Raw genomic sequence first — 26,135 nt, forward strand, 5'->3', positions numbered from 1 at the left:
TGCTTATTTCACAAAGAAAAATGGGGACTTTCTTTGAATATGTAAGTTGCTCTCATTTGTTCCACAGGGCAGAAACTCAGGAGTGTTATCCTGTCATGTGATCCTACTTAAACAGCTGACTCCACGGTACAGGACTTGCATAAAAAGCCAACATCATAGCTGTGATTCAATCATGTTTATCTCCAAAAACTAATCGAATTCAAGTGTTCCCCCCCATAAAGTTAATAATTACAAAGATGCTGGGCTGATAGATGATGCCCTGATCCACCAGAGTCCAGACGTCTTTAAAGTGTAATCCCCTCAGAGAACAAATGGGTTGTTCTCAGTGCCCTTGAAGACATCAGTGATTTGCATGCAAACACAGACCATCGCCACAATTCGTTTCATCTCTTAATCCCTCCTGATCGGCAGTAATCTACTCCCTGTTCCCAAACTCCAACCGGTTAGCCACAGCAGATGGGCACGGCTCTGCTCCTTTCTGGATTAAAGTGGCATTATGATGATTTGTTCAGCGCTGCCGGTGTGTGTGTGTGTGAGTGTGTGTGTGTGTGTGTGTGTGTGTGTGTGTGTGTGTGTGTGTGTGTGTGTGTGTGTGTGTGTGTGTGTGTGTGTGTGTGTGTGTGTGTGTGTGTGTGTGTGTGTGTTAGCCACTTGTTGCTGGGAGTACTAGCATTCCTCTGAATGGAGATGTTTACCTTTTTCCATTCCCTGCCCTACTTTTCGCGGGTTCAGGAACTCAGAGCTTTGACTTGATATCATAATTTAGCTTCTCACAATTTCAAACACTGTAAACTTGATTGAAACCATTTCTCAACTCTGCCTGAACCTGCACAGCTCCTAATGTGAGCTCTCTTTGAGGCATTGAGGTATAGTTGGTTGCATGTTCGAGACCGGAGGAGCAACAAATGAAACACATTTGATTCAAAGGCACAACTGAACTTGGCAAGAATAAAACAACATCAGACAGAAACTCATCAGCGTCCACGACCCCTCCCACCTCCAGTTACTCTCTCAGAGACAGGGCGGCGCTCACTCCAGCCTGGAGGGCTTGAGGTGGGTAAAACCACATAAGATGCCACCACACCCTGTTTCTGCTCCCTTTCTCTTCCATAAAAAACACCAGAAATGGACTTTCCAACCTGAAACCTGACACGTATAATTAACCCAGTCAGCCCCCCCCCCAGTTGTTTTTCCACCAAACTAACGATCACGAAAGCTTCACTCAATGTGTTCTGAACAGGCTGGGTGCTTGGGTACATTTGTTGTGTAATGATGAGGCATAATATGAATGACTATCTGCCTCCCGGGAGGTTAAATGTTGCCAAAGACAAGGTACTGCTGTCATTATTTACTTCCTGTCTAAGTCCTTCTAACCTTACACCCTGAAGTCTAATCCTCTTGGTCACGCAGGGAACCTGAGCAGGTTGAGTGAAACTGTGAAATATGGAAAGATGAGCTGGCTTAAGTCTATCCTTTTAAGTTTAAGGGTACAGGAAGGCATGTACTGCAAGCCTACTAACTTTATATTTGTAAGCACTAACCATACGAGCATTTAGCTCTTTTGTCTCAAAGGTTCCTTTGGTCAACGTTAATCTGAGAGCTGCTTCACTCTAGCTGTTATGACTAATGTTATCACACAACAGTCTGTTACTTCTCAACAGCACATTATTACTACGGATACAGCTCTGCAGGGCGTAAAATTAATACCCGCCAAGCGCCAATGGCGGGTAAAAAATTAGTTTGGCGTGTAAAACAAAAACACACACCCGCCAGCGGCTGATGGAAAGTTTTTGTATTGCATGTGAGGTTTTGTTTTCATACTTTTGCCCATTTCGACTGTCAGGCTATTTTGACCCTCACTGCGCCGTGATTTGGTACGTCGAAAACAGCGTGACGTCAGCTACTGGAGTTCTATTCATTCCCTTTGCTTGAAGAAGCACGGCGGGAAGAGCGTTTTGAGGAAGATGTGGCGACACATTCCCGGCGTGAAGCCACCACAAATGAAAAGGATAAACAAAGAGGCAGGAGACGATCAAGAAGAGGAACAGACAGCTAAACGGATTAATGTCACTATACGTTTTTATTTGGCCGGTGAAAAATATTTTTGGCCGGTACATTTTTGGAGGTCACTAGCCAATGGCAGATGAGGTAAAAAGTTTATTTTACGCACTGTGGCTCTGGTAGACGAACTGTAATCATATCAAGCTGCCATAAGAAGTTGTTTGTTTAAAGAAGGAAAACCAAGAAAAGATACAAAAACATAAAAAAAAATTCAAGATGGTGTAAAAAGTAAACAGTCAATGCAGCGGTGTTTAAGGACTGATAAGTTAGCTCATTTTAGTAGCACTGACAGGGTGAGTAGGACCCTGACAACCCGCTCACAATACATTATGACTTATCAGTCTACTAGTGTTGTAGTACTCGAGACCAGTCTTGGTCTCGATGCCGCTTATGTCAGGTCTTGGTCTCGTCTCAGAATCAAAAGCATTTTTACTTCGTTTTGTTTCGGTCTCGGACTGGGCGGACTCTGTATTTTATATCAAGATCGGTCGAGACCACCACTGATGATCTCTGTGTCCCTGTCATTACTGTGATAAGAGAAAAAACAAAACTTAAGGAGTCAAAAGAAAGGCAACAAAGACAAAACCAAACCTTGTTTGTTGCTGTCAATACTATTCAAAGCAAACTTAAATAAAATAAACAGACGTATTTTATTTTGTTAACTCTCATGATGATATTTCATTGATATATATGGTCTTGGTCTCGTCTCGGTCTTGCCCTGCCTTGGTCTTGGTCTCGATCCCTAAATGTCTTTGTGTTGTCTTGGTCTCGGGGCACTCTGGCCTCGGAAATGTCTTGGTCTCGGTTAATGTGTTCTTGACTACAACACTACAGCCTACTATTATAGATGTTATGGTAAAAAAAAGAAAGACGTTGACTTCAATTGTTAAAAGTATCATTACACCACCTAAACGCTAGTCCGCAATGTGATCTCCATGCTAGTCATATCGCCATCTTCCAGTCCCGCTATATTCTCTCTTTGTTTATGCACAGTAAACCACGGAGACTCTAAGCGATTGCCCGAGTGTATTATGTTGAAGATGGAGCTGATAAATGTTGGGCAGCAGTTTATCATACTGCAATTATTGCAAAGAAGAAATGAGAGAAGATGGGGATTCCGGAAAGACAATGCTACTCAGCGGACCAATCACAGGACTTGCAGTCTGAGTAGTTTGGATTACATTTTTGGGAGGCGCACGTCAGGCTTCTGCATAGGAGGGTGCAGAAGAAAAAAACAGGCTTGATGGCTGTCCACAAAAGAGTCTGGTCCTGCTCAGGGCTTCTGCCTGTTAAAGAGAGGCTTTTTCTTGCTGTAGTTGACAAATGTTACCAAGTGTTTTGGTCATAGCGAATGAAAGTTGGGTCTCTGTAAACAATATAACAAAAAGTACAGTCTGGACCTGCAACTAACAATGGACTGAGTTGATTTTGTCAATTTTGTCACAAACAAGACAACTTTTTTTCTCCATGTGAAGTGTTGACAAACAGTGCTGGTCTTGTTCTATGCGCCATATTAAGTCGGGCATCCAAGTCTACATAATTTGCATTTTAGCGCAACCTTTAACCACCACCTTTAGAAATATCATAACTTATTGTGAGGCATTGTACCAAAGCAATGAGGTCAGACAATAACCCAGTAACCCAGCTATACAAACACATGGATCGTATTTCTCCATTCTGACCACAGGATGAAGATGTTATAGAAATAGTTCATGAGGGGAAGTTAGTGTTTAGACTGCCAAAGTAAAGCGCCAAGCCAATCCTTCAATAATATTACTGGGAGAAGAACTTGGCCGCCCTGATAATCCATGTTTTTGATTTCCACAGAGCAAGAAAGACAAGACCTTGGCCTGCCTCTGCTACATCTTTACTAACACAGGGTCAGAAAGATATCAGCTTTATACACTTTCACAGTCTCCCTTCAGTCAGAAGAGATTCAATTATTGGCACAATGTCTCAAAGTCGTGAGCTTGAGATTTGAGGTACACGGCGAGATCCCAGACATGTCTAAACTGTTACCAGCGAGGTGATAAAACACTCTGGCAGCTCTGAAGACGTTCCTTGTTGGGTAACCTCCACACCCTTGGCAGTAGATTCCCTTTCAGTGAAGCTGAAAAATGTAATAATAGTACGGTTTAGGAAGATAAACAGTGTGTGGAGGGATGAATCACTCCTAGAAGTCATTCAGGCCCGGTTCAGACCAGGCTTTCCTTCAGCCAATCAGCAGAGAGATGATGGAGAGCTGTGTGGTTTTCTAAAGAATAAAAAAAAATATCATAATCCTGAACGTCGATGGATGATGTCATAGTGCTGGAGTGGATCTGCAGTGCATCTCGGTCCAGAGATGGCGAGGCGTCGGGTATTTTCCGTGGTTACATTTGGGTCAAAAAGCAAAGTCAGCAACCACATCCACATCTGGTCATCTGGTTACTGGCTGTTGCAGATTCATACTCAGAGCAGCTGGACAGCTAAAGAACCTCCACTTGAGTTTTCTCGTGTTAATGCGGCGCTTTTCCACTTGGTGGGTTTGGAGGAGAGGAGTCTGTGTGATTGCAATAAAAACCCTTCTTTGTGGGGAGAAGAGAAGAAGAAATGGTAGAGGAGACATTTAGAAAATGTCAGGCTATAATGCTAGCCTAAGGACACACTTTGTGAGCGATACTGTCCACCCACGCTCCGAGGCAGGCCATGTGATGTCAGCAAGATAAAAGTGCGTTGTGTTCTTCTGCTGATCCCCAGGAACAACATTTCTGCTCTTCTTCTCAAGTCAAAGCACCCACATCAAAAAGTAGAGGGAGGAATTGATATAATGAGGGATGGCATCTAATTTTAGCAGCTATTATAATATTTATAAAGGTCATTAGTCAACTTGTGAGTGCATATAGGTTGGTTGCTTGGATATGAGCGCGTCTCTTTTAGGTTTAGACTGTCTCAGCAAGAGATATCATGCAGCACCTTTAAAAAAATGTGTTCCTCAAAGATAAGTGAATAAAAGGCTGGTGATTCAGAGCGCGGACATGCCTGCACAAAGCCGACAGGGGCAAGGCAAAACCACAGCGACCGTGTCAAGTTCAAACTAAACTGCTGTTACGTGATCGCCTTACAATACAAATCTTCTGAACAGATTTCTTCTGAAAGCAACAACCCTTAAACTCAGTTTCTCTCACACTGAATCAAACCTCTCCCTGTGCAGAAAAGGGGGTCACTTCAGAGCACCCTCTATTCAAAAGGCCCCATAAGCAACCCTTGATGTTCCCTTGACAAGAATAATCCCGGGTCACTTCACAAAACCCTTTCAGTGCGGCGTCTAATTTGAAGTCAGCGCGCATCCTGATATAGATGCTGGACCGCATTTCACTCTTTACAGCGACGCAGTGTGTGTGTGTGTGTGTGTGTGTGTGTGTGTGTGTGTGTGTGTGTGTGTGTGTGTGTGTGTGTGTGTGTGTGTGTGTGTGTGTGTGTGTGTGTGTGTGTGTGTCATACAGCACATGAGAGTTCAGCTGGCACTGGTCAAAACATTCCTCTGACAGACCACACAAGCTAACCACTGTACGCCGCTCAAAAGGCTACAACAGGAGCCCACAAAGAGCCCAAAGAGGGGGAAAAAGTAACAGCGGCAAAAGGGGGAAAGATGAAGATGGCATTAGTGAACGGAAGAAGAGACAGACAGAACAAGAAAAAAGAAGATTTTTTTTTGAAGACTTACAGAGTTGAGAGTTAAAGTTTGCTCCATGTATGGCGCTGTGTGAGTGCGTGTGTTTTCTTCAGCGCTGCTGCTCCACACGCTCGGTGTGTGTAAACGAGTCCATCCGCTGAGGCTCCGCGGTGCGTGTGCGAGTCAGTGTTTGCAGTGCAGAGAGACAGAGAAGGAACGAGGAGGGGGAAGGAGGAGGAGGAGGGAGATGAGGGAGAGCCGAAATCCTGACAGCTACTGGGAGTTCAAAAGCTCCCTCCCTCTCTCTCTCTCTTCCCTCCATCCTCTCTCTCTCTCTCTATTTGCTGTAAATTCCTCCTCTTCCCTCCCCGTCTCTGTCTCTGTCTTCATGCCATTTCTTGCTACACCCACAGGATGGATCTATTTCCCGCAGATATGCAAACAAGCGCTACTCATGTCTCTGCGCCTAAAAGAAGGGGAGGAACTTCATTCTTCAAGGGCAGAAGAGGTGCCCCAAATTTTCCCAGAAGGCACCTAGAGTAAGCTTGAGGAGATTAAAAACCTTATCAGCAGATGTTTTTACATGCAGCAGCACCTCAGGGGACAGGGCACATCAGCTTGCTAATGGTGTCACTTCTGCAAAGTTAAACACACTCAATGTCATGGGGTGATAAAGCAGCAAAAACAAGGAATCTTTGATGAGGAGAGAAATAAGATGACAAGATTCAGAGCAGCACATTCTTTGACATAAGAGAGAATGGCAACAAAAGCTCAGCACGCATCAAAACATGAGCAGCACAAACAATTTCTACTGCTGTTTCTGCCTCTAATGAGCATGAGCATGATGGGGCACCAAAAAGCAGAAGATAATAATGTGTAGCTTCGAGCATAAGGTGACAAAGGCTACATATCCCAGCCTGTGAGAAGAAAGCCAACAAACGTTTGGTAATTTCTGCGTTGAGCCGCTGTGACTGAAAATGTCCAGCATGGCAAGAAATATTAAAGCCACAAGCAGCAATGAATGGGCCTTAACACACCTGCAACCACCACCTAATATGCAGCAGGTGGTGCTGTGTACCATAAAAGTATGCACCCTTACTTGGGGGGCCGTTTTTCACATTCAAAGCTAGGAGGCGCTTTTCCTGTGTATTTTAGGATATGGCTGCAATAGGCTTTTTTGTGTGTCCTGATGCCCTGAATATGCATGTCAGAAATCGTGCATGAAGGTTAAAAAAAACTCTAAAGGGAGGGTTATTTTACTCTTTTTCCAACCCTTTAGAGGGCGCTAGAGAGCAGATTTTTGAATTTTTAGGACGAGAGCCCAAAAATATATAAATGGGATAAGTGGCATATGTGTGGCCGATTTGTTGAGATTTTGTGCATTTTAAAGCCCCCCCAAAATCCATTTCCTGTTTATGGCAAGACATGTGCGTTTGTTGCATCGCCTGAATGTCTGCCAAGCCCCCAATTTTTAGTTTTTGTGATATTTTTCTAATAACTTTGAACTGTCAATGTGTCTAGGACAGAATGTGCGTTGTTCTGACTCGATTGGAGAAAAGGCCATGGGCAAGATCTCTGAAATACGTACCCTTGCGAATCAGGTGAAAAACTGAAAAAAAAGAAGATGGCTGACTTCCTGTTGGGATTTCACCATGACATTAAGCATCTGTTTTGTAGGTCTTGGCTTGATAGATATGTGAAAAAAAATGTCATGCATGCAAGTTGAACCATGATGAGGAGGTGCCCAGTTCGAAAGAAGGGGGCGCTATTGAGCCATTTTTGGGACATTTTGCACGGGATCAAAAGAATATAGAAATTTTCGCCAATCCTGATGAGTGTGAGAAGTTTGATGAGTTTTCGCGCATGTTGAAGGCTCCAAAAAGGCAATTTACATTACTAGATAGAAAGAAAGAAAAACCCTCAGGGTTACAATAGGGCCTTCGCCGACCTTGCTGCTCGGGCCCTAATAAGATAAAGAGCGTCCACATCAAGCAGCGAGGCTTCAAACAGGAGGGCTCCAAGAGTGTGTACAGTCCCACACAGTGTCCTTGTGAGTCCAGGTGCAAACACCGACGCTGAGCTTATCGCAGATGTTTGCCAGATTTGCCATGAGAGCGATCCCTCGGGACATCCCTCACAACAATAACAGACTCTGAAAGAGCCGCTGGAGACAAACACTTCAGATCATCGAGTTCATACCGGCATTATTTTTCTTGAATGAGCAGGGAGCCGTTTAAGGTCAACAGTTTTTCTCAGTAAATAGGCTTGATAGGTTGATGGGTTTCGTGTGTTGTCTCTGAAGTGTCAGCGCAGCCTTAGAAAGAGAATGAGATTTTGCTTTCTAGTGTTTCTCTCTTATTCCATCAGAGTGCTTCAAACAAGAACATGAGTCGTTCTTAAAACCTAGACATGTGTGAGTTTGCTGTGGCGGGAGGGGGGGGGGGGCTTTTTGTGCCATCTGATCTCTGACCATGAACTCAGGGTGAAGTTAGCTCTTGAAATAAGACACCGAAGCCACGTTTTAGATGTGGATCTGATTGCCTCTGACAACCATAGGATATTCCCTGGGGTGTTAATACCAGGAATGCACAGAACTATCATTATTCAGAACTACAGAGGATGTGTTACTGGCTTTGATTAGATGCGGTGGTAATGCCTTTAAGCTGCATTTGGCATTAAGACTTTAATTTTGCGTGAATTTGATCTTTGAAAGAACACAGCTTAAGGGTCCATTGACACAGTTTTTTTGCACTGGCAGGGCCTATGACCTCAATTTCAAAGCACCTCTCACTGATGCTTCCTGTTCCAAAAGTTGCCCCAGGTACTCCTGCTACCTTTAGTAGCGTTTCAGAAACAGATGAGTGACGTCATGGATACTATGTCCATTATTTATACAGTCTATGGGTAAGACTCAGTCTTTTCTCATCTTAATTGACAGTGAGTAGAGCACTTTGCAGCAAGTTACAGTGGCAAGGAAAAACTTCCTTTTATCAGGCAGAAACCTCCAGCAGAACCAGACTCATGTTAGACAGCCATCTGCCTCGAGTGGGTTGGGGTTGAAAAAGCACTATATTTGTAGGTAGTGCTTCCTGCAAAAATTCTGAACTTGCTTTCTTCTAACAGTCAAATGTGTCATTGAAATAGGCGTCAGGTCTGACACCGACCCCCTCGTAGTGGTTTCAGACATCAAAACTTACAATATAGAAGCTGTCAGTCTTGTTGCTGATGGTCCTGTTTGCTTTTGTAGGTCATACAGAGGCATCAGTGTTAATTTCAGTCCAGTGATAAACTTAGAGGAGCTTTAACACTAGATGTCACCTGCCATTGAAGAACAATATACTCCTCTTACATTACGTCTTACTCACTGATACAGAAAACCTTGTAAAGTTTGGAGAGTGAATTAAAATCTTCAACACATTTCATTTGAATAACTGCAGATGGTATGTTCCTGTGCAATACAAACAACTCCTCTGAGGACATGCCTGCAGCAACAAGCAGTCAACTCCTTTGCTTGAATGCAGATTTTTTTTTTTCAGAGGCAATAAGAAGTTTGAAGTAGACCTGCCAAAACTTAAAGTCATATTCATAACTCTATTTTTCAAACCACAGTCTTTTCCCATAATGCCAAACCAAACTTCAGCTATTTCGGAGCCAATTATTCCACTGAGCCAACATGTCAGTGCCTGATCCGGCTCAGAAGAAATATTACCCATGCTGCTCCAATAATGAAAGGCTGGTGTGTTTTTGACATGACTGAAACTTCAATCATATAACACCAGCCTGAGCGTGTCTATCCCTCCCTGACGGTGCTCCTGATAGAGTCAAGGTGTGAAGTCTAGGTATTGCTGATGTGCAAATATTGTGTAACAGAGCAAACTTGAGGTGTGAGAGAGAGATCTCATTGCCAAGTATGAGTGTGAAAGCATCCAGATCACACCACCAAATGTTGGTTCGTTCCGTAAAAGCAGCTCCAAATTATGGGTGGAAAATAGAAAGCTGATTTCAACAGTTTGAAGCTTCACGTCTCCGAAGTCTCAACTTAACAGAAATCAGAATAATGTCTCCTTACAATGCCTCCACAACAACTGCATCAGCTGTTTAGAACAATGGTCATTTTTCGCTGTCTTTTTGTGCAATTGTTCAAAAGCAATAACCATAGCAACTGAATTTAATGAAACACAACTTGTTTGAAAGTTTGCACCCTCACAGGAAAGTAGGTTGCCAAAATGTTTTAGATTTTTTTTTCAATACCACAGGATTCAAGATGATGCAATCTGCAATGTTTTTATATTTGGCACTATCCGAAATAGCCAAGGCTGATGAAAAGGAAAGATCGGCAGTCATATTTTCAGCCAACAGAGAGAGAGACAAAGTAAAGAGAGTGAGCACGAATAAGACGTAGTTTCTCTGTATGTCGATGATGGTGTCTGTTCAGTGACTTTTTCTGCACCTGCATTTTGAAGAGTCGCAAAACACTAAAGATACTCAAACGTTGAGTGCCCAGGAGTAGTGTACCTAACCTCTGTTGAAAGGGAACATGTGAAAAGTGCAACTGTGACAGTAAATGTGCCTAAATTAGTAAACTACATGTACCCTACAGACTGCTGCTTAAATTAAAATTTGCCTTAAAACATGAGCCCAACATGTGTGTAGCAGCCCATTATTTCATTGGTTAATTATATCGGCAGATTTCAGCGTGTTGGCCGATAGTTCATTTTAAAGCCAGAATCGGCCGATACCGATAATGTGCCAATAATATCGTGCATCCCTACCCAGGAGTTCAATTTTGTTGCCACTGTTCTCAAAACAAGTGTTGATATAATTTGATTATAACTTGTATCATATCAAAGTTTAAAATCCTTGTAGTAACTCCAACCAGTTTTCTCAGGTTTGAACACAGAGTAATAAAAAAAAGGGGGTGATGTTTTGGGGCTTCGGGCACTTTCATTGAAGAACAGAACCATACTTCAGTCTTGAGTCCACGGTGTATCTACAATGAAAGACAGCATAAAAGTTGTGTGCGAGCAGCAACTCTGCAGCTGTTGTAACCTTTTATAGCTATGTGTAATCCTCCATCTGTAGATGTGGGGCAGACCTCCTCTGAAACTGGAGCGTATCAACAATATGACTTGTCAGTATGGAGATCCTGCTTTTGGTACAATGTGTGATCTGCGGGTGTGTCTGTGTGCGGCTGTGACTAATGCCTGCATGGACCCACGATACAGTATGCCCCTCTCTGGGTTTGTTTTTGTCTGTTCATGTGCTTTCATTGCAATTATGAGCAGTAGCAACAGTGCGTGTGTTTATGTGAATATGAATCAGTGTGCATGAGTAATGCGAGAGAAGAAGAAGAAGAAGAAGAAGAAAAAAAAAAGAGAGCGTTCCTCTGCGACATTAATATGAGAAAATGTGAGTGCGATATTCAGTTGCGCAGCAGTGCTCATTAGCGAGGCCAAACAAACAGGAGCGCAGCTCCGGCCCACACAAAGAGCACTTTGTGAGCCACCCCGTGCCACAAGTGCAGCAGCAAAACGCAGAGTTCAAGGCAACGGAAATGAAAGGTTAAAAAGAGCTGAACATGGAGCAGAATGAGAAATGGGGGTGGTTAAATGAATGTCCACATTAGTGACGCATATTCTGCAGAAAAGGAGGAACTGAAATGATCAGACGTCATACATATTACAACTCTCATCCTCTACAAAAGGCTGCTGATTTCCCCTTTTCTTTTTGTTAATTGAGCAATTCAATCACAACGAACTGTATGAAAAAAGTGAAACGTATGAATGGCTCTGATGAGGAGAACAAACGTAAAAATCTAACTCTGTGGAAACAATGACGGACTTGGTGCCTACCTCGAGGTCGTCCAGTGATCGTGCCAGGCTGAGACGTTTGGCAGGGCGACGTTTGGAAGCCCGGCCAACACCCACACCCCAAAACCTGGAGCCCTGTGGGAACAAAAAGCAGTGCCCAATGAGACTAAGAGCAATGCTGATGATGGCTTTATCTGGATTTCATTAGGTAACCAGTTTGATGTTTGATAGAACCATGTGAATAAGTAGACAGTCGACTAACAACACCACGTCCGAGATGCTGTTACTCCATATTAGGCAGTTTCATTGCATTAATGTTGTCACTACTTGTCTTTAAACTGTAGAAGGTAAACACAGACAGGCCCAAAAAATAGATTATAAAATCAGAAATGTGGAATCAAGATGTTATGCATAAATCTTTGCAAACTAGTTAACTTCATCGCCCACAAGCTTTGGCAAAGGCTGTGCAAAAGTAGTGCTCCAACCAAAGTGAGATTGTCTTTAATGTTGTGCTCTTGCAATCATAACAAGTATAAAGAGACACAGAACTGCAGATACTTTGACACAGCTGCAAAGCTACAAAAGGTACAGACACAAAAAGCACTTCATTTCAAAGTCTCAGGGAGAGATCAGCTCTCCTCTCGCGCCTACGACGTCAGAATAAGAGGTCGCAGTTTAACCAGCCATCCCCTTGTGCTTATAACTGCGGAGGCTGTGTCCTATGTTTGAACAAGAGTTGCAGATAATGACCCCTGCATGGCATGAATGGCTCTACCCTGTAATTTGCCTGGCTTCCTGTAACAAGATTGTAGTCTGATGTTACACAAGCTGGGAGACGAGTGCAGATTGTGATACATGAATAGGATAAAATGTTTGTTTAAAAAAGAGCAATAAATGCAATAAAAAGAACAAAAACAGGAGGATTTGTAGCACTGGTTTATTCAGGAGCACAAAACAGGAGCTAAAATTACTTGATCTGTGTTTAAAAACATGGCATGAATAACTGATTATAGGCATCTATGTGACTAAGAAAAGGAAAGTAATCACACACACATCACTGATCTCCTTAGGGAGGCTCAGTTCCTTATTTCCCGCGCTCTGTGGATACACAGAGCCATCTTGTGGGCAGTGAGGACACCAGCATTTAAAAAAATCTCAGTCCGTCCCTCCTCAGGTTCACGACAATAACATCATTGACTCGTAACAGGTGCTTTTGGGGGCTCAATCCACACTCAGCACCAATTGACCGTTGAAATAGTGGTATTTTGTTTCCTTTTAGGTGCCACCAAAAACACCCCCTCAGTGTCTGGAAACTCGACTCCATGTGAGCATTTTAATGCTTCCTGTGTGGCTGAGTGAAGTGCAGAAACAGATGCTGTTGTCTCAGCAGCGCCACACTAACAATGGAGCTATTTGGTGTAAGGAATTCCAATCAAAGGGGGTATGTTTTTTGAAGATAAAATGGGTCAAAAGTTTTTCTCATGATGTACATACATTTCTCAAATTCCAACTATAGCTCTATATTGGAGGCTGTTCCCTGTAATTGTTGTGTGAAATCAGTTAAAAATGCCACAGAGCGACTGGATATTGTTTGAGATGTGGTTTGTTCGGACAGGATTTAGATACAGATTAACCTGAAGAGCCGCAAGATGATTGACGCGACAGGACTCAGATCAGACTGACTTTTGCTACCCTATTGATGTTTTTGGATGACAATCTTTGCCTTTGTTCCAGTGTTGGCCTTTTCTACTGCTTTTCAGATTTGAAAAGAGGAAGAGCCAAGAGGTTAGAAATGTACAAATCCAATTACTGACTTGTGAAGCTGGGAATCTAAATGTTTATGAATATACTTTTTTCAGTTTTGAAGAGAAGGTAGGCCAAAGAAGAGCTTAACAGCCCTACAAACTGTTCCCTAAGACAGCCTGGGTTCAAACTTTCATACAGAATATGCATTGCTGGGGCGCTGCTTATTGGTTTAATCCAGGGGTTCCCAAAGTGTGGGTCGGGACCCCCTGGGGGGGTTGCGAGACAAAAATGGGGGGTTGTGAGATGTCTTCGTGAATGTTTTTTTCTTTAAGTTTTTTTTTAAAGTTATCTAAAAATTTTAAATACTGTTTATTTTTCTTTATTTAGCTTCTTTTCTTATGTTTCTCTTCCTTTTTTGGGTTGTACTGTTAATTATGATTATTCCTTTATTATCATTCTTATGTTTGTAATTTTTGAATTTTTTGAATTTTCATCTCTTTGTTGGTTTTGTGTTACTTATATATACATTTTTTTAACTTGTGGTGAACAAAGAAATACTGAAAAAATGCAATAAAAAAAGTTGAATTGGCAAAATGTATCCAAAAATAGTGCATTTCACCCATTATAGTAAAAAAATATTGACTAAAATAGTAGCTAAACTTGAATTAAAACCTTGGAAATATAAAATGTAATGAGTTTTCTACATTTCTTTTTGCCAGATGACTCCTAAGTTTAGGGTTAGTAAACAGTCAATTATCAAAAGCATCAGTAGCAGCAGGTTAATTCATAATAGCACAGGAAACACAGCTAAATGAAGCCACATTAAATCATTTTTAAGGGACAGTGGGGGTCACGAGTCTTTGGCACATACATTTTGGGGGTCAGGGGCTGAAAAGTTTGGGTAACCCTGATTTAATCACACACCCCATGTACAGAGTTTATAGTCCCCACTTTCCCTTCCAAGTTTCTGACACTATACTGGCAAACCTTCCAATAAAGGCTTGAAAGGGCCCCAAAAGTCTTTCAAAAAATGCAAATCTGTGACTTAAACAGACATAGGCTAAATGGCCTGCTCATGAATGATTAAGCTCTACCAGTCAATCAATGTACTGCAAGTGAACTGGCTTTAGCTCTGAATGCTTGCATTAACAGTGTTCAGTGAAATGTAGCATCATGGGAGAAATATACAATTTCAACTTAATATCTAAATGTTTTTGTTTTTTTTTAAGTTATATTTTGGCCCTTTTTGGCTTTATTAGATAGGACAGCTGAAGAGAGACAGGAAATGTGGTAGAGAGTAGGGGAAGAAATCCAGGAAATAGACGCGGCTGGGAATCGAACCAGTGACCCCTGCGACGAGGACAATTGTTCTGTGACTTTAAACGGTACTTACATTTTTGGTATTCGCATCTTTCCGCTGTTTTTCTCTCTGTTCCAGAAGCTGTTTGGTCCATTCCTCTCTGGGAGGCAGCATCATGACCTCCGCTGACCGGTACCTGTTTGGAGGGATCTGGCTCATAGGGGGAGGAAGGTTGTTCATGCTAGCACTGTGGCTAACACCTGAAGACCAGCTGTTGCAATTGTTGGAAGTCACCTGAGGCACAGGATCGCTACTCTGTGCTTTTGGCCACTTTGGCTTTGAGAACCATCTTTGGCTACTTCTGAGAGGATCTGCAAAGAAGGTTGGTTTCTTACTGAGAGGCAGGGGGGGTGGTGGGGGCTTGAACTGGAACTCAAGCCTGGGTGGGGGACCTCCGTAAAAGCTGGTAAGAGAGTCAGGGCCTGGTAGAGACTCTGAAAGGGAATGTGTGCTGGAATTGGTCTCCGGATTAAGTTTTTGGCCGTTCTTGGAGAGGTTTATTGGGGTGAGGTCTTCAGACATGGGGTAATCCCATGGACAGCTGGGGAGGTGGGCTCCAGGGTGGTTTAGGATCACAGAAGAAAAATCCCTATCTGCTCTCTCCTCAGGGGGGGAACCATTTCCAATTCCGCTGTCACCATTGCTGCTGGCACTGCCTTCTTTGCCATTTTCTTTCCCTTGCTGCTGAGCCTCCACGTCCAGTTTGACTCGAAGCCTCTCCACAGCCTCCCCCATGTCGCTGTACAGGACTGAGACAAAGTGCAGAACATCCGGGGGTATCAGGGGAAATTCAAGGCAGCCTTCAGCATCCGGGTCTGGTGTGCAGTCAAAGCCAAAACGTCCAGCAATACCAATGTGGTCCTGATGGCTTCCTAGCTCTGGGTCGACAAAGAAAACATGGCAGGAGGCCCGCAGGGGACCTTCCCCAAGTACTCGACCATTTATTATGTGAGCTGTAGTGACCAAGCAAAAGAAACGTGGGTCTTCAGCACAAACAGCCCCTAAGACAAGGTTCTCAATGGGAAAAGCAGCCAGAACAGCTCCTGCGTCATCACAAAGTCGCACGCAATCAAACATAATCTTCATCATCACCAGAGTGTGGGTACTCTGCTCTGTTCCTAACTGTCGAATCCGCTCTCTGATGGCTCTCAAGCAGTCCTCCTCTGAGTCTGTAGTGTTCAGGATGAGTTCTGTTGAGCTCAAATAGCCCACCACCAAAGTCATGTTTAAAACACTCCACTCTGCATTTACCTCCTCTGTGTCTGCAAACACAGAGTCTGAGTCCCCCACTCTGGATGGGTCCTGCTTTGACCGATCAGCTAAAGAGTTCCAGTTTTGTGCCCACTGTGACATATCAGGCTCAGACACCGGCCTCTGTTTGGTGTTGACAGCAACACCTGAGTTAAAGGACGAGTTGCTCGAATCATCTGAGATAGTCCGGAGAACAGCCGCCTTTTGGTAGATTCCACTTTTCCGTCCACTACCGAATTTTGCGTCATTAAGGATCGGGTTCCCCATGATTCTGGCTTCTGCATGAACCACCAGCTGCAATGGTCCTTTGCAGCTGCCAATCAGCTGCACCACAGTCTCATGCGCCGCAGCGGACACGTCAGTTCCATTAATTGCCATGATGTGATCCCCTTGTTTAAGTCCCACCAAGTCAGCAGGACTTCCCTCCAGGATGCCACTCAACATGCACGGCTTCTGTCCTGAAATAGTAAATCCATATCCTGCCCGACTCCGGATGACCTCCACACCCCTTAGCTCTCCGATTGCATTCAAATCCAGGCGCCTCCTCGCGCCCTCAGGCTGTCCCTGGATCCTCATCTTTGTTGTAGGGTGCTGTGATCCAGTGTGTGGGAACTGAAACACTTGCAGGTTGCCAACACTATAATGTTGTTGTCATTCTAATAAAACAAAAAGAGGAAGAGATGAAACATTGAGAAAAGTTTTTTCCACAATACTGTTTTTTCGTACGAACATCCTAAGCGCACATGTATCCATATACTTTATTTACTCCATTTTTCCCATGATGACAAGACAATTCAATTTGCTTTCTCATTTTCTTGTTCATAAACTTGTTCTCTCATTTCTAGGTGACCGCTTTTCCACAAGAAAACAAACTTTACCTCAATACAACATGAAAAATAAGTTGAGATCCCTCCCAAGTAAGCGACTACAATCAATCCCAGCATTGTTATCTCATGGTATTATATTATACTATGAATGATGAGCAATTGAGAAAACAAAAAAAAATCAACGTAATGGGAAAAGAGAGTAAATGAAATGTATGGATGCATGTTCACTATAAAAAAGCTGGCTTTGTAATACTATTTGTCTTTTTTCTTCATTACAAGACTTTAAAAATGATTCAGTTAGAAATAAATAAAACTATACAGAGCATTTTTGACACCATAATACCTTTTGATTTTAAAACCATGTATTTAAATTATATCTCCCCTGAAGTAAAAGATGTCGACAAGTGCTTGATAGCTATTTTGCTGACAACAGGTAAAAAGGCTCTCGCCCAAAGATGGATGATGCAGTCTGGACCTACAGTAAATAACTGGATATTTACAGAATGGAAAAGGTAACTTTCTCTTTGAATTTAAGGCTAGAAGTGTTCAGATCACACTGGGCAAAATAGGTGAAATGTCAAACCTCTGAGACCTGACTTTGTTGATAAGGTGCATTGTAGGAACATTCATGTGTTTTATTTTTATTTCAATTTATTTTACTTTAATTCTTGTAACTCACTTCACTTATTTGTGTCGAAATACTTTATTGGTATTCTTCAAAAGTTTATTAGGTCCAGTGCTGATACTGCTTGATTTACTTTATTTTTGGTACTTTCTCTCTGCATGTTTATAGTTTTAGTTTTGCCACAAAAAGAGAAAATCAAGTCCAGAGAGGCTAAAATGTAGATATAAATTTGTATTAAAGGAGCTCAGAAGAATGTTGTATGCTTGTTATGTACTTATGTCTTCAATATTGTGTAATTGTAATGACAATGTTCTATGGCACAAAAAAATTATTCAGTTATCACAATCTATGTAAATAATTTTCAATCCTTCAGCTTTGTGTTGCATTCCTACATTGAACAGCATGTTAACTATATTAATACGACATTGTATGTCTATTTAAATCAAACAGACTATTTTGAAGACTTTTTTAACAAAAAAATCTTATTGGGGGTTTTCTTTTCCAAATACAAATTGCAAAAGTCTGAGACATTATTATCTATGCCTCAAACTAACACAACAAAACTAAATAAAAAACCCAAAAAATAAAATAAAAATAGATTTAAATAGTAATAATACTACAATAATACAACAATACAAGTTGGAGGATGTCAAGTGCCCTATATTTTTGCTAAGTTATTCTTTTTTTCATTGGGTTGTTTTTGATATAGTGGTCTATAAACGGCTGCCATATTGAGTAAAAAATATTTATCTTTCCTCTTAGAGGGAATTTTATTTTCTCTAACTGCAAATGCTTCATTACATCATTCATTAAAGCTAGATAAATTGTTTTTGTTTTTTTTTTCCAGTTCAGCATAATTATTCTTCTTGCTTCGAGGTCATTTTTTATACAGAATTATAAAATATTTTACACAATACATTCAAAGTTTAATTTCTCACCATCAATCTTATTTTAACAATTATCTGTCAGAGATAAGTCACATAAAGCATTTATGCTCAACACAGCTTGCAAATGACTAACCTTCGCCCCTCCACCCACTCCCCCAAAACAAAGTGCCAGCTGGCTCCCTGTTCACCAACAACTCTTTAATGACAACCACACTGTTTGGTTTCGGTCAACCTCAGTTTTAAAATTGCTCCAGTCCTCTCACAACCATTTCATTTGAACATAAAACATGTTTAAAACCAGAAACACCCGAAGAGAGGCGCACGTGCTCACACTTTATAACCGTTGTTCCAGAAAAACGAAGTTTAAACTGCACGAGCCTGAAACTCTCAACGCGGCTGTGAGTACAAACATTTGAAAATACCTTTAGGAAGAAGCGAAAAGTTCCAGAAAAACTCCCGTGGGGTCTGCCTTCAAGCCTTCAAGCTGCCATGACTCTAAATATTTACATGGTTTTTTTTCTTCTCTCAAATATTCCACAAGTATTCCCCCTGCCGTGATTCAGGAGTCCATATGGCAGTGCGCGAGAGCACCTCCCTCCATTGACACACAGAGCGTCTTTCATTGTAACCATGACAGCGTAACGTCTGCGGAACACGTGACGTCTCTTTCTGGCCAATCACCGCGCTTGTCACGTTCGATATTCAAACGATTGAAGGCACGCTATTGGCTGATTCTGATGTCAGTGTATGTCTGCACTGTGCGCTAAAGTAAATCACATTTAAAAGCCTCCTCGAGCTTTTTTATAGTAAACTGCGCCATTTATATGAAGAAATACAGCAACGGAAGCTCTGTAACCATCTCAAAGACTGTTCAAGACGCAGCATGTTCATTTTCTTTACACGACATTTAGTGTCTGAGAATAGTCATTATTATAAAAAAAATGTAGTTTAATACCTTACCCGTTTGCTATTTGTGCAGTATTCCTCATTCAGTTATCATAAATATCTCTCTCCTTCTGTCTCTCACTCTGGAGCTACAGCACTTAACCGCGGGTGGTGTGTAAACAATGCCTCTGTGGTCAAAGTGCTGCAACGGTTGCACACATTGTCACATGGCTTTATTGCACGTGTGCTGTACACACAAAAGGGGGCAGTAATATAATAATTCTGATGAATATCCCGATGCGATCAAACATGAAGCCATTTCTTTTTAAGACTGATGGATACCAATATGACAGGTGGCAACCGGTGGCAACATTTGGTCTACATTTTGCAAAACAATGCATTTTCATTTTCAGAAACAGTGAGTGACATGAAGCTAGTGTAGTGTGCAATAGAACCAACTTAATCCCCAGTTTCTCCAAATCCTCTTAAAATAGGCTGAAAGGCAAAGACTTTAAGAATTGGGCTCTATCAGACCTTGCCTTCTGTGTATTTGCATTTCAGTAATAATAACACTGCAGATACAATAAAAGACAAATAAATGACTGCAGCTTGTGCATTATTTTATTCAGCAGAAATGCAGCAAAGGGAAAGAACAGGAAGTCTTTACATATTGAGGAAAAATAAGTGTTTATTCTGTTTCTGTTTTGAAGTTTGCATTACCTAATCCTAAAACAACAAGGGCACACAAGATGTATCACTGTATAGTCACAGTAGAGTTGCTGAATCTGAAGAGGAATCAATTTGTGACTCAGTTGTTCAGATTTATCTTTCTGGAATCTACATGAGACTCACCTTGAACAGGAATATCAGTTGAAAGGAGGAAATAGAGCTTCACTCTTTCATTCTTAAATTCAGAGAAGCCATGGTCAGGGACTCTGTCTTTTACAGTTCACTTTCAGTTTTATCACATCTTTATGTAAACTACATAAATTCAAGGTCAGAAGCAACCCTGCCTTATCACTCCTTTTGTCAAATATAATGCTACTCAGCACAAAAAGGACCGTTTGAAGGCTGAATTTTATGTTTATCAGCTCCTTTAACAGTAAAAGGGATTATTGCCTCATCTCCTGGTTCATTATGCTACAAATTGCCCAGTTTTGGCATCAAACCTTCACAACATGTAATTATCCCAGCACAGTGAAGTGACAAGTGTATTTTTGCAAGGCTGTTGTTCCACAGTGATTTTAAAAAGGGCGCTTGACAAATAATCAAACAAACGAGAAGTATAACAAATATCCTGAAGATGAAATGTCACTTTGGAGAATGACAGATGCTTAACAACCAGCATATATCATGAAGGGATATTAGCAGGGGCATCCTCCTTTAATATATTCAGGCTTATGGCACCTTGAGAAATCCTAACAGGGTATTTTTGTACCTCTGTATAGCATTTCTGAACCGATAAGACCAACGTTTCATCTGCAACGCAAAACGCCTTCCAAACGTTGGATACTAAACTAAACTCTATAATAACTATAGGCTATAGGTGAGGCAAGACAATAATCTCTCCAAGACAAACCTAAAAATCATGCTTTATGGCTGCCCTGGATCTTTGACCCCACCCTGGCCCCACGATGCTGACGTAGTAGACGGAGGCTGGATCATCTTCTCCAGCAGGTTCATCATGCGCTCCTGCAGCTGCAGACACTGGACCTGGAGGAGGTTCTGTTGGTGCATGGCTCGACGGACCTCCCTGCATGTCTCCTCTATGGCCCGGCTCGACCTCTTCTGTTGCTGCAGCATGGCCTGCATTACCCGGAGTTTCTTTCTCTTCATGGACTGTTGTCTGTTGCCGCGTCTTTTCCTGCCTAAAGGGTGAGAGCTGAAAGGCAAAGATGTAGCCTCTTAGAGAAGGTCATTTTGGGGTGTAAGAGATGATCCCTTGATTCAAGCAATCAATGTTCGGCCTACAGTTCCGATCAGCTGCAAATTGCTAAATCAGCAACTTTAGTTAAGCCTTCAAGTTTTCCCATTTTACCAAAAATGTACAACAAAAAAGAAAGCTGTATACAAATGATATGCTCTTCAAAAACACAGCTTTTATTTCTACCCTTAACTGGCATCACATAGAATCACCTCTGTCGCATGGCAAATGGAAACTAGCTGGCGAACTCGCTAACATAAGCTATACCATGTAATTGAACCTCCATCACCATCATATTGAAGATAATTTCAGGTTTGAACGTAGCTGCCTTTTTCACAGCTTGCTATTGAGCTGAAACCAAACACCAGCATTAACATAATGAGACAGCCTTAAACATGCTGCTGTAACCCAATCAGTTGTCAAATGCAGCTGGGATGCTGCTAGCTTCCAGCTAACAGCTAGTTGGGGATAACCAAGCGGCAACCTCCGGTCTCAAAATATGAGTCCAATGCGGAAGTGCTAAAAACTGCACTGCATAGAGGATCCACTTGAAGCTGGCTCAGGAAGTACCGGAAACCACATACACACCAATTCAAAAAGACGATCTTTACAGCAGAAATAAACATGTTTACAGTCTGGTACAAAAGACGAGTGTAGTCTGGATAGCTCATCGGCACACACTGCAGGGGGTTGAATTTTTTTCTAACACAGCAATTTCAAAGATATTGAGATTACGAGTCTTCCAATGAGAGGCACAGCTGACTTGATTGACAGGCGGGAACACTGTAGCTGTTGGCTAGGAGGCTCAAAGCCCGCCTCTTTACCTCACAATCGCTTGACAGCAGCAATATGGCTGCCGCTGACGATTGGCCTCAAAACAAGCGCTTCAGAAACAGATGGGTGATGTCACGGTTACTATGTCCATTATTTATACAGTCTATGGGGATAACCAAAATTAGCCTTAGAGTAAACTAACTATCCTTCATTTTTCCTTGTTTCCTGGAGCTGAAATACATAGATATTGATCAATTATTTTAAGGTTACTGTGCTTATCATAACTTAAAAATAAGAAAGAAGTTTTTGTAGGTAGGACAACGAAGCTAAGCTACTCTGGCTAAAAATGGTAGCCTTTCTAGCCATAGCAGTGTCGCAGGAACTTAAATCTAAGTTTTTGACAAGTTAAGTTCAGCTAGGCTGATTGCATATTGGATAATTCTGTAAATTAATAAAAACATTTATATGAATTTAAAAGTTATTAAAAATAAATAAATACATTTTATGTAATAATGATCATTTTTAGCACATTTTCCTTGATTTTTTCTGTATGGTCTTTAAAAAAAAGAAGATGTACACCCAAAATAAAGATATTCTATAAGTTTAATTAAAAAAATTCTAGTAGTACTTGCAGGGTAATACTGCACTGTTCCAGACAACAGGAAACGTGAGATCCTGAAAAAGTAAAGCCTTGCAGGCCCGTTAGTTCAGTTTAGTTGAAAATGACCGACTAAGGTGATTTGCTTCCCTCAATCACAATATTCAAAGTGTCACTTCATAAACTTCTTGCCTCAATCAGTGACATAACAGCCATAAAACCTGTCTTGTGCACTTCCTGTTACCTGGAGCCTTGTGTGTGCTCACTGTCAGAGCTCAGTGAGTCCAGCTCTTGTTTAATCTCCATCTCATCTGAGGAGCCCGTGTACTCTGGCAGGAATCCTATCACTCCGTCATCTGTCAGGGTCACCACGTTGTCTGTAGACTGAGAGGAAGTGGAGGGACCCGCAGCTGAGGCCTGGTAGTCCAAACAGTTCACCCGCCCATTCTCCAGCGGCTTGGAGAGGATCTTCTCAATGGGTTTGAAATACGGCCAGTCTGGTGTCTCCCCGCTTTCAATGGATGTGGCTTTCAGTCGCCTGTTGGATCAGAAACAGAGGTTTAATGTCATGCAACAGCTGGGGTTTAAAGTCAGAACTGTGTTGGGACACTTGGATGTAGTGCACTTGCCTGTACTGAAAAGACATGTTGGTGATTTTCATCTTGATCTCCTCTTTGAAACGCTGCTCTCCAGTCAGCTGGAAAAACCTCTGGGACATCTTCTCGTAAACCTTTGCGTTCCTCTTGCTTGTTTTCAATTCGTTGTGGTATTCCTCCCACACGTACAGGAGGGCCTTCATTTCCCCGTCTGTCCAATTCGGGGCCCGTCTGTGTTTCTCACTGTGGCCTTGTATTAGGTAGCTGAAACCGTCCTCTGATGCCATGTTTGAAATGGTTCTCTTGGCCTGTGCTGGCTGTGTTTTGCAGAAATAGGATCTTTAGAGGTTCAATTTGAAAGTCTTTTACTTGCTAAGAGCTGAGCTCAATGTGCAGAGAGGGAGTGATACATGCACACACACCGTCCTGCATGTGCCCTTCCCCCCTAGCCCTGCTGAAAGAGGACTCAAAATGGGGCCTAAGGCAGGAGAGGAATCCGGTTAAAAGCTTTTAGTGGTGCGTGATGTCACGGTGACATCAAGTTGCCTTGGCAACGGAGAGGGAGGCCCTTCATTTTCCCTCCCTCTCTTTATAACCACTCCCATGCACTCGTCTTCTCCCTCCATTCTGCTCCACAGGAGCACAAAAAGCTTTTAGCTGAAAGGCAGCAGTGTGAGCGCATGAGGTTGCTGACAGTTTTGAAATATGAGCCTCTGGGGAGGAGGGAAAAAAGAGAGAGAAAGAGAGAGCCGAAACCACGGGTATGTGTTTCCCTAGCAACAAGGCGCTGGATTTGGTAGTCAGCCAACACGCTGCTCCATTTAAAAGCTTTTAATAATAGACAAATCATTTTGAGAAGGGGAGAGGGAGGATTTGCTCTATCTGGCACGATGTAGAGGAAAGGAAAACACTTCCAGCTTTACAGTTCAGATCTAAAAGGTAGAGGAAGGGCTTTCACAGAAACACTGTAAAATGCTTTAGGAGGAAACTACAGACATCAGACAAAATGGCAGCATGTATTAAACAACCAAGACACTCGTGCAAAGAACTGCAAGATGCTGACTCCTGTAATCTGCTTTCTAATCACAGCCACGGGTTGTAGACAATAGACCCCTGCAGCAAGGATTTCTCTGACCATGTTTAAAGACCCCTCCCCCCTTTGGGTCTCAGTGAGGGGCGGATCCTCGTCTCAAGCACCCTAATCTACCATAATATGTGCATTTCCCCCCCCTCTGTCTTTTGCTGCCTTTCTCTCTAACCTCTCTTTGTTCCCACCTTTTTGTCAGAGCTGCACTACAGCCACACTGTCGACTGCAAATACACTGAAACTCCCAAACTCTTCCTCTGCTGGACGTTGTCTCTGAAAAGACTGAAAAGCACAGAAATAGTAAGGATTTTATAAAAGGCGTGCATGCTCACTTCATCTTGATTACAGCCACTAGTTGCTGTCAGTCGGCTTAACTCCGGCCTGATTAGACCCTTAACCCATCTGCTCCTCTCTGACCTGACAGGCGGACGGTGCATTTTCATACCACAAATTGGCAGCTTTATCCCAATCTATCACATCTGTCACTTAAAACCAAGGTTAAGCTGTGCCGTTGTGGAAATGGAAGGGCAAATGAAAGTTGGTGTGAAAGGTTTTGAGTGTTTTTGTTTTTCAAGGTTTCCTTCAGTGTGCAGTTGAAAGGCTTTGGTTTTAAAAGGTAGTGTTTTGACTAAGGATTAATATTATTTCTTCTACCATTCTGAAGGTGAAGTGGGTTGAGATTGCTGCCTTGGCAGTTTATTCTCAGAGTTATATTGGGTAGCATTTTTCAATTCAGAAAAAAACCCACTGGCTGTGTTAGGTGCATCATGAAGTCAGAAATGCTCTTTTTTTTAAAATAAAGATGATTTCAGTTACTTAAAAACATGCGCCCTTCAGCCTTTGTTTATTTCAACAGAACTGAATCCTCTTGCTGGGGTCCACTGTAATTGCCTCCGTACAGTTTTTCATTCATTAAAGTGGAATTAATCCGGACTACTAATCCAAGAGCCAGACTAATCTACGGATAAACTGATCATCCACTCCTCATGTTTTAGGTAGATGTAAGTAAAGAAGGTAATCTATACAATATCAACTTAGTTTTAATTTAATGACAAACTTGGACCCACATAGCAGATTTCAAATGCCAAAATTGGTCTTTAAAATTCTCTTTTTTTCATGGTCTCACTTCTGAGAAGTTGTTAACATTATCAATATGTGACATAGCTTTCAGGGAATTTGTTTATTAATTGTTTAGGGCCCACAAAGGAAGCCAGTGTTACTTTGAGAGAAAAAATAGACTATTTTCCCCTTAAAGATTAAATAGATAAGTCAGTATCAATCATAAAAGGCAAAAACGATCTACTTCAAAGAGAGATCTTCGCAAAATCTACTTATGGTGGCAAGCTAACATTAGCAAACCTGCTGTGAGCTAGCAAAGATCTCCTGTGTGTTCAATGTAGCCTCACTGTCTTTCAAAGTGCCATAGTGGTAAAAAAAAAAAAAAGAATGAAAGTTGACACAGTAAAGGTAACTTTGGTCTTGGATGACTAGTTAGCTATAGTTGCCAGGAAATGTTAGCAAACAGTTCAAGTTTCTTCTGTCAAAATATGTTAGCAGTTACGATTATCTCGTATTAGTCACTTGTGGTAAGTGTGTGTTGTTAACCAAAGTTTCATAGTGTCACTTAAATATATTAAAGCTGTCATGTTGAAGGACTCACTTGAATTCAATGCTGCCCTTGTGCAATGGAGCTCATGGAGGTCAGCTAATGTTGGCTTGTGGGTTGAGATGTGGACAATCAAATATAAAATAGTATCATTTCAAAGTATAGAAATTGGTGTGTTTAAGGACTAGGCATTGGTCTTGCAAGACTATCTTATGATGCAAGCTAACATTAGCAAACCTGAGATCTCTTATGTGTTCAATGTAGCCTCACTGTCTATTGGCTATAAGTGCCATAGTGGTACAAAAAAGTATGAAAGTTGACATGGTAAAGGTAACATTGGTCTTGGATGACTAATAAATTATAGTGGTCAGGAAATGTTAGCAAACAAGTTAAGTTTCTTCTGATTGCACTTCTGTCAAAATATGTTAGCAGTTATAATTATC

The 26,135-nt window shown here is 41.9% G+C and overlaps 2 protein-coding genes across 5 annotated transcripts in view; both read right to left on the reverse strand.

Annotated features, from left to right (window-relative positions):
- LOC117807289 (regulator of G-protein signaling 12-like) overlaps positions 1 to 18,840 on the reverse strand; it is a 55,142-nt gene extending 36,302 nt beyond the window's left edge. For 3 of the 4 annotated variants that reach the window (XR_004629941.1, XR_004629942.1, XM_034676514.1), the window contains exons 1-3: positions 18,645 to 18,840; positions 14,666 to 16,539; positions 11,569 to 11,661 (exon numbers count right to left, since the gene is read on the reverse strand). Coding sequence is in view for 2 of the 4 variants with exons in the window: in XM_034676514.1 (XP_034532405.1) it covers positions 11,569 to 11,661; positions 14,666 to 16,459 (1,887 nt within the window). In the remaining 2 variants the exon portion in view is untranslated. Of the gene's footprint in view, positions 1 to 5,767; positions 6,122 to 11,568; positions 11,662 to 14,665; positions 16,540 to 18,644 lie in introns of those variants that run through there. The other variant, XM_034676516.1, reaches the window with a different exon arrangement.
- Positions 18,841 to 19,706: 866 nt separating this feature from the next.
- Positions 19,707 to 25,817, reverse strand: msantd1 (Myb/SANT-like DNA-binding domain containing 1). The gene is made up of 4 exons (XM_034676147.1): positions 25,747 to 25,817; positions 23,033 to 23,316; positions 22,648 to 22,941; positions 19,707 to 20,989 (listed from the first exon to the last, which is right to left on the reverse strand). The coding sequence occupies exons 2-4, from the start codon at positions 23,284 to 23,286 to the stop codon at positions 20,701 to 20,703; spliced, it is 837 nt and encodes a 278-aa protein (XP_034532038.1). The 5' UTR covers positions 23,287 to 23,316; positions 25,747 to 25,817; the 3' UTR covers positions 19,707 to 20,700.
- Between the last annotated feature and the right edge of the window lie 318 nt (positions 25,818 to 26,135).

The sequence above is a fragment of the Notolabrus celidotus genome, chromosome 23, assembly GCF_009762535.1.
Source record: "Notolabrus celidotus isolate fNotCel1 chromosome 23, fNotCel1.pri, whole genome shotgun sequence".
NCBI lineage: Eukaryota > Metazoa > Chordata > Actinopteri > Labriformes > Labridae > Notolabrus > Notolabrus celidotus.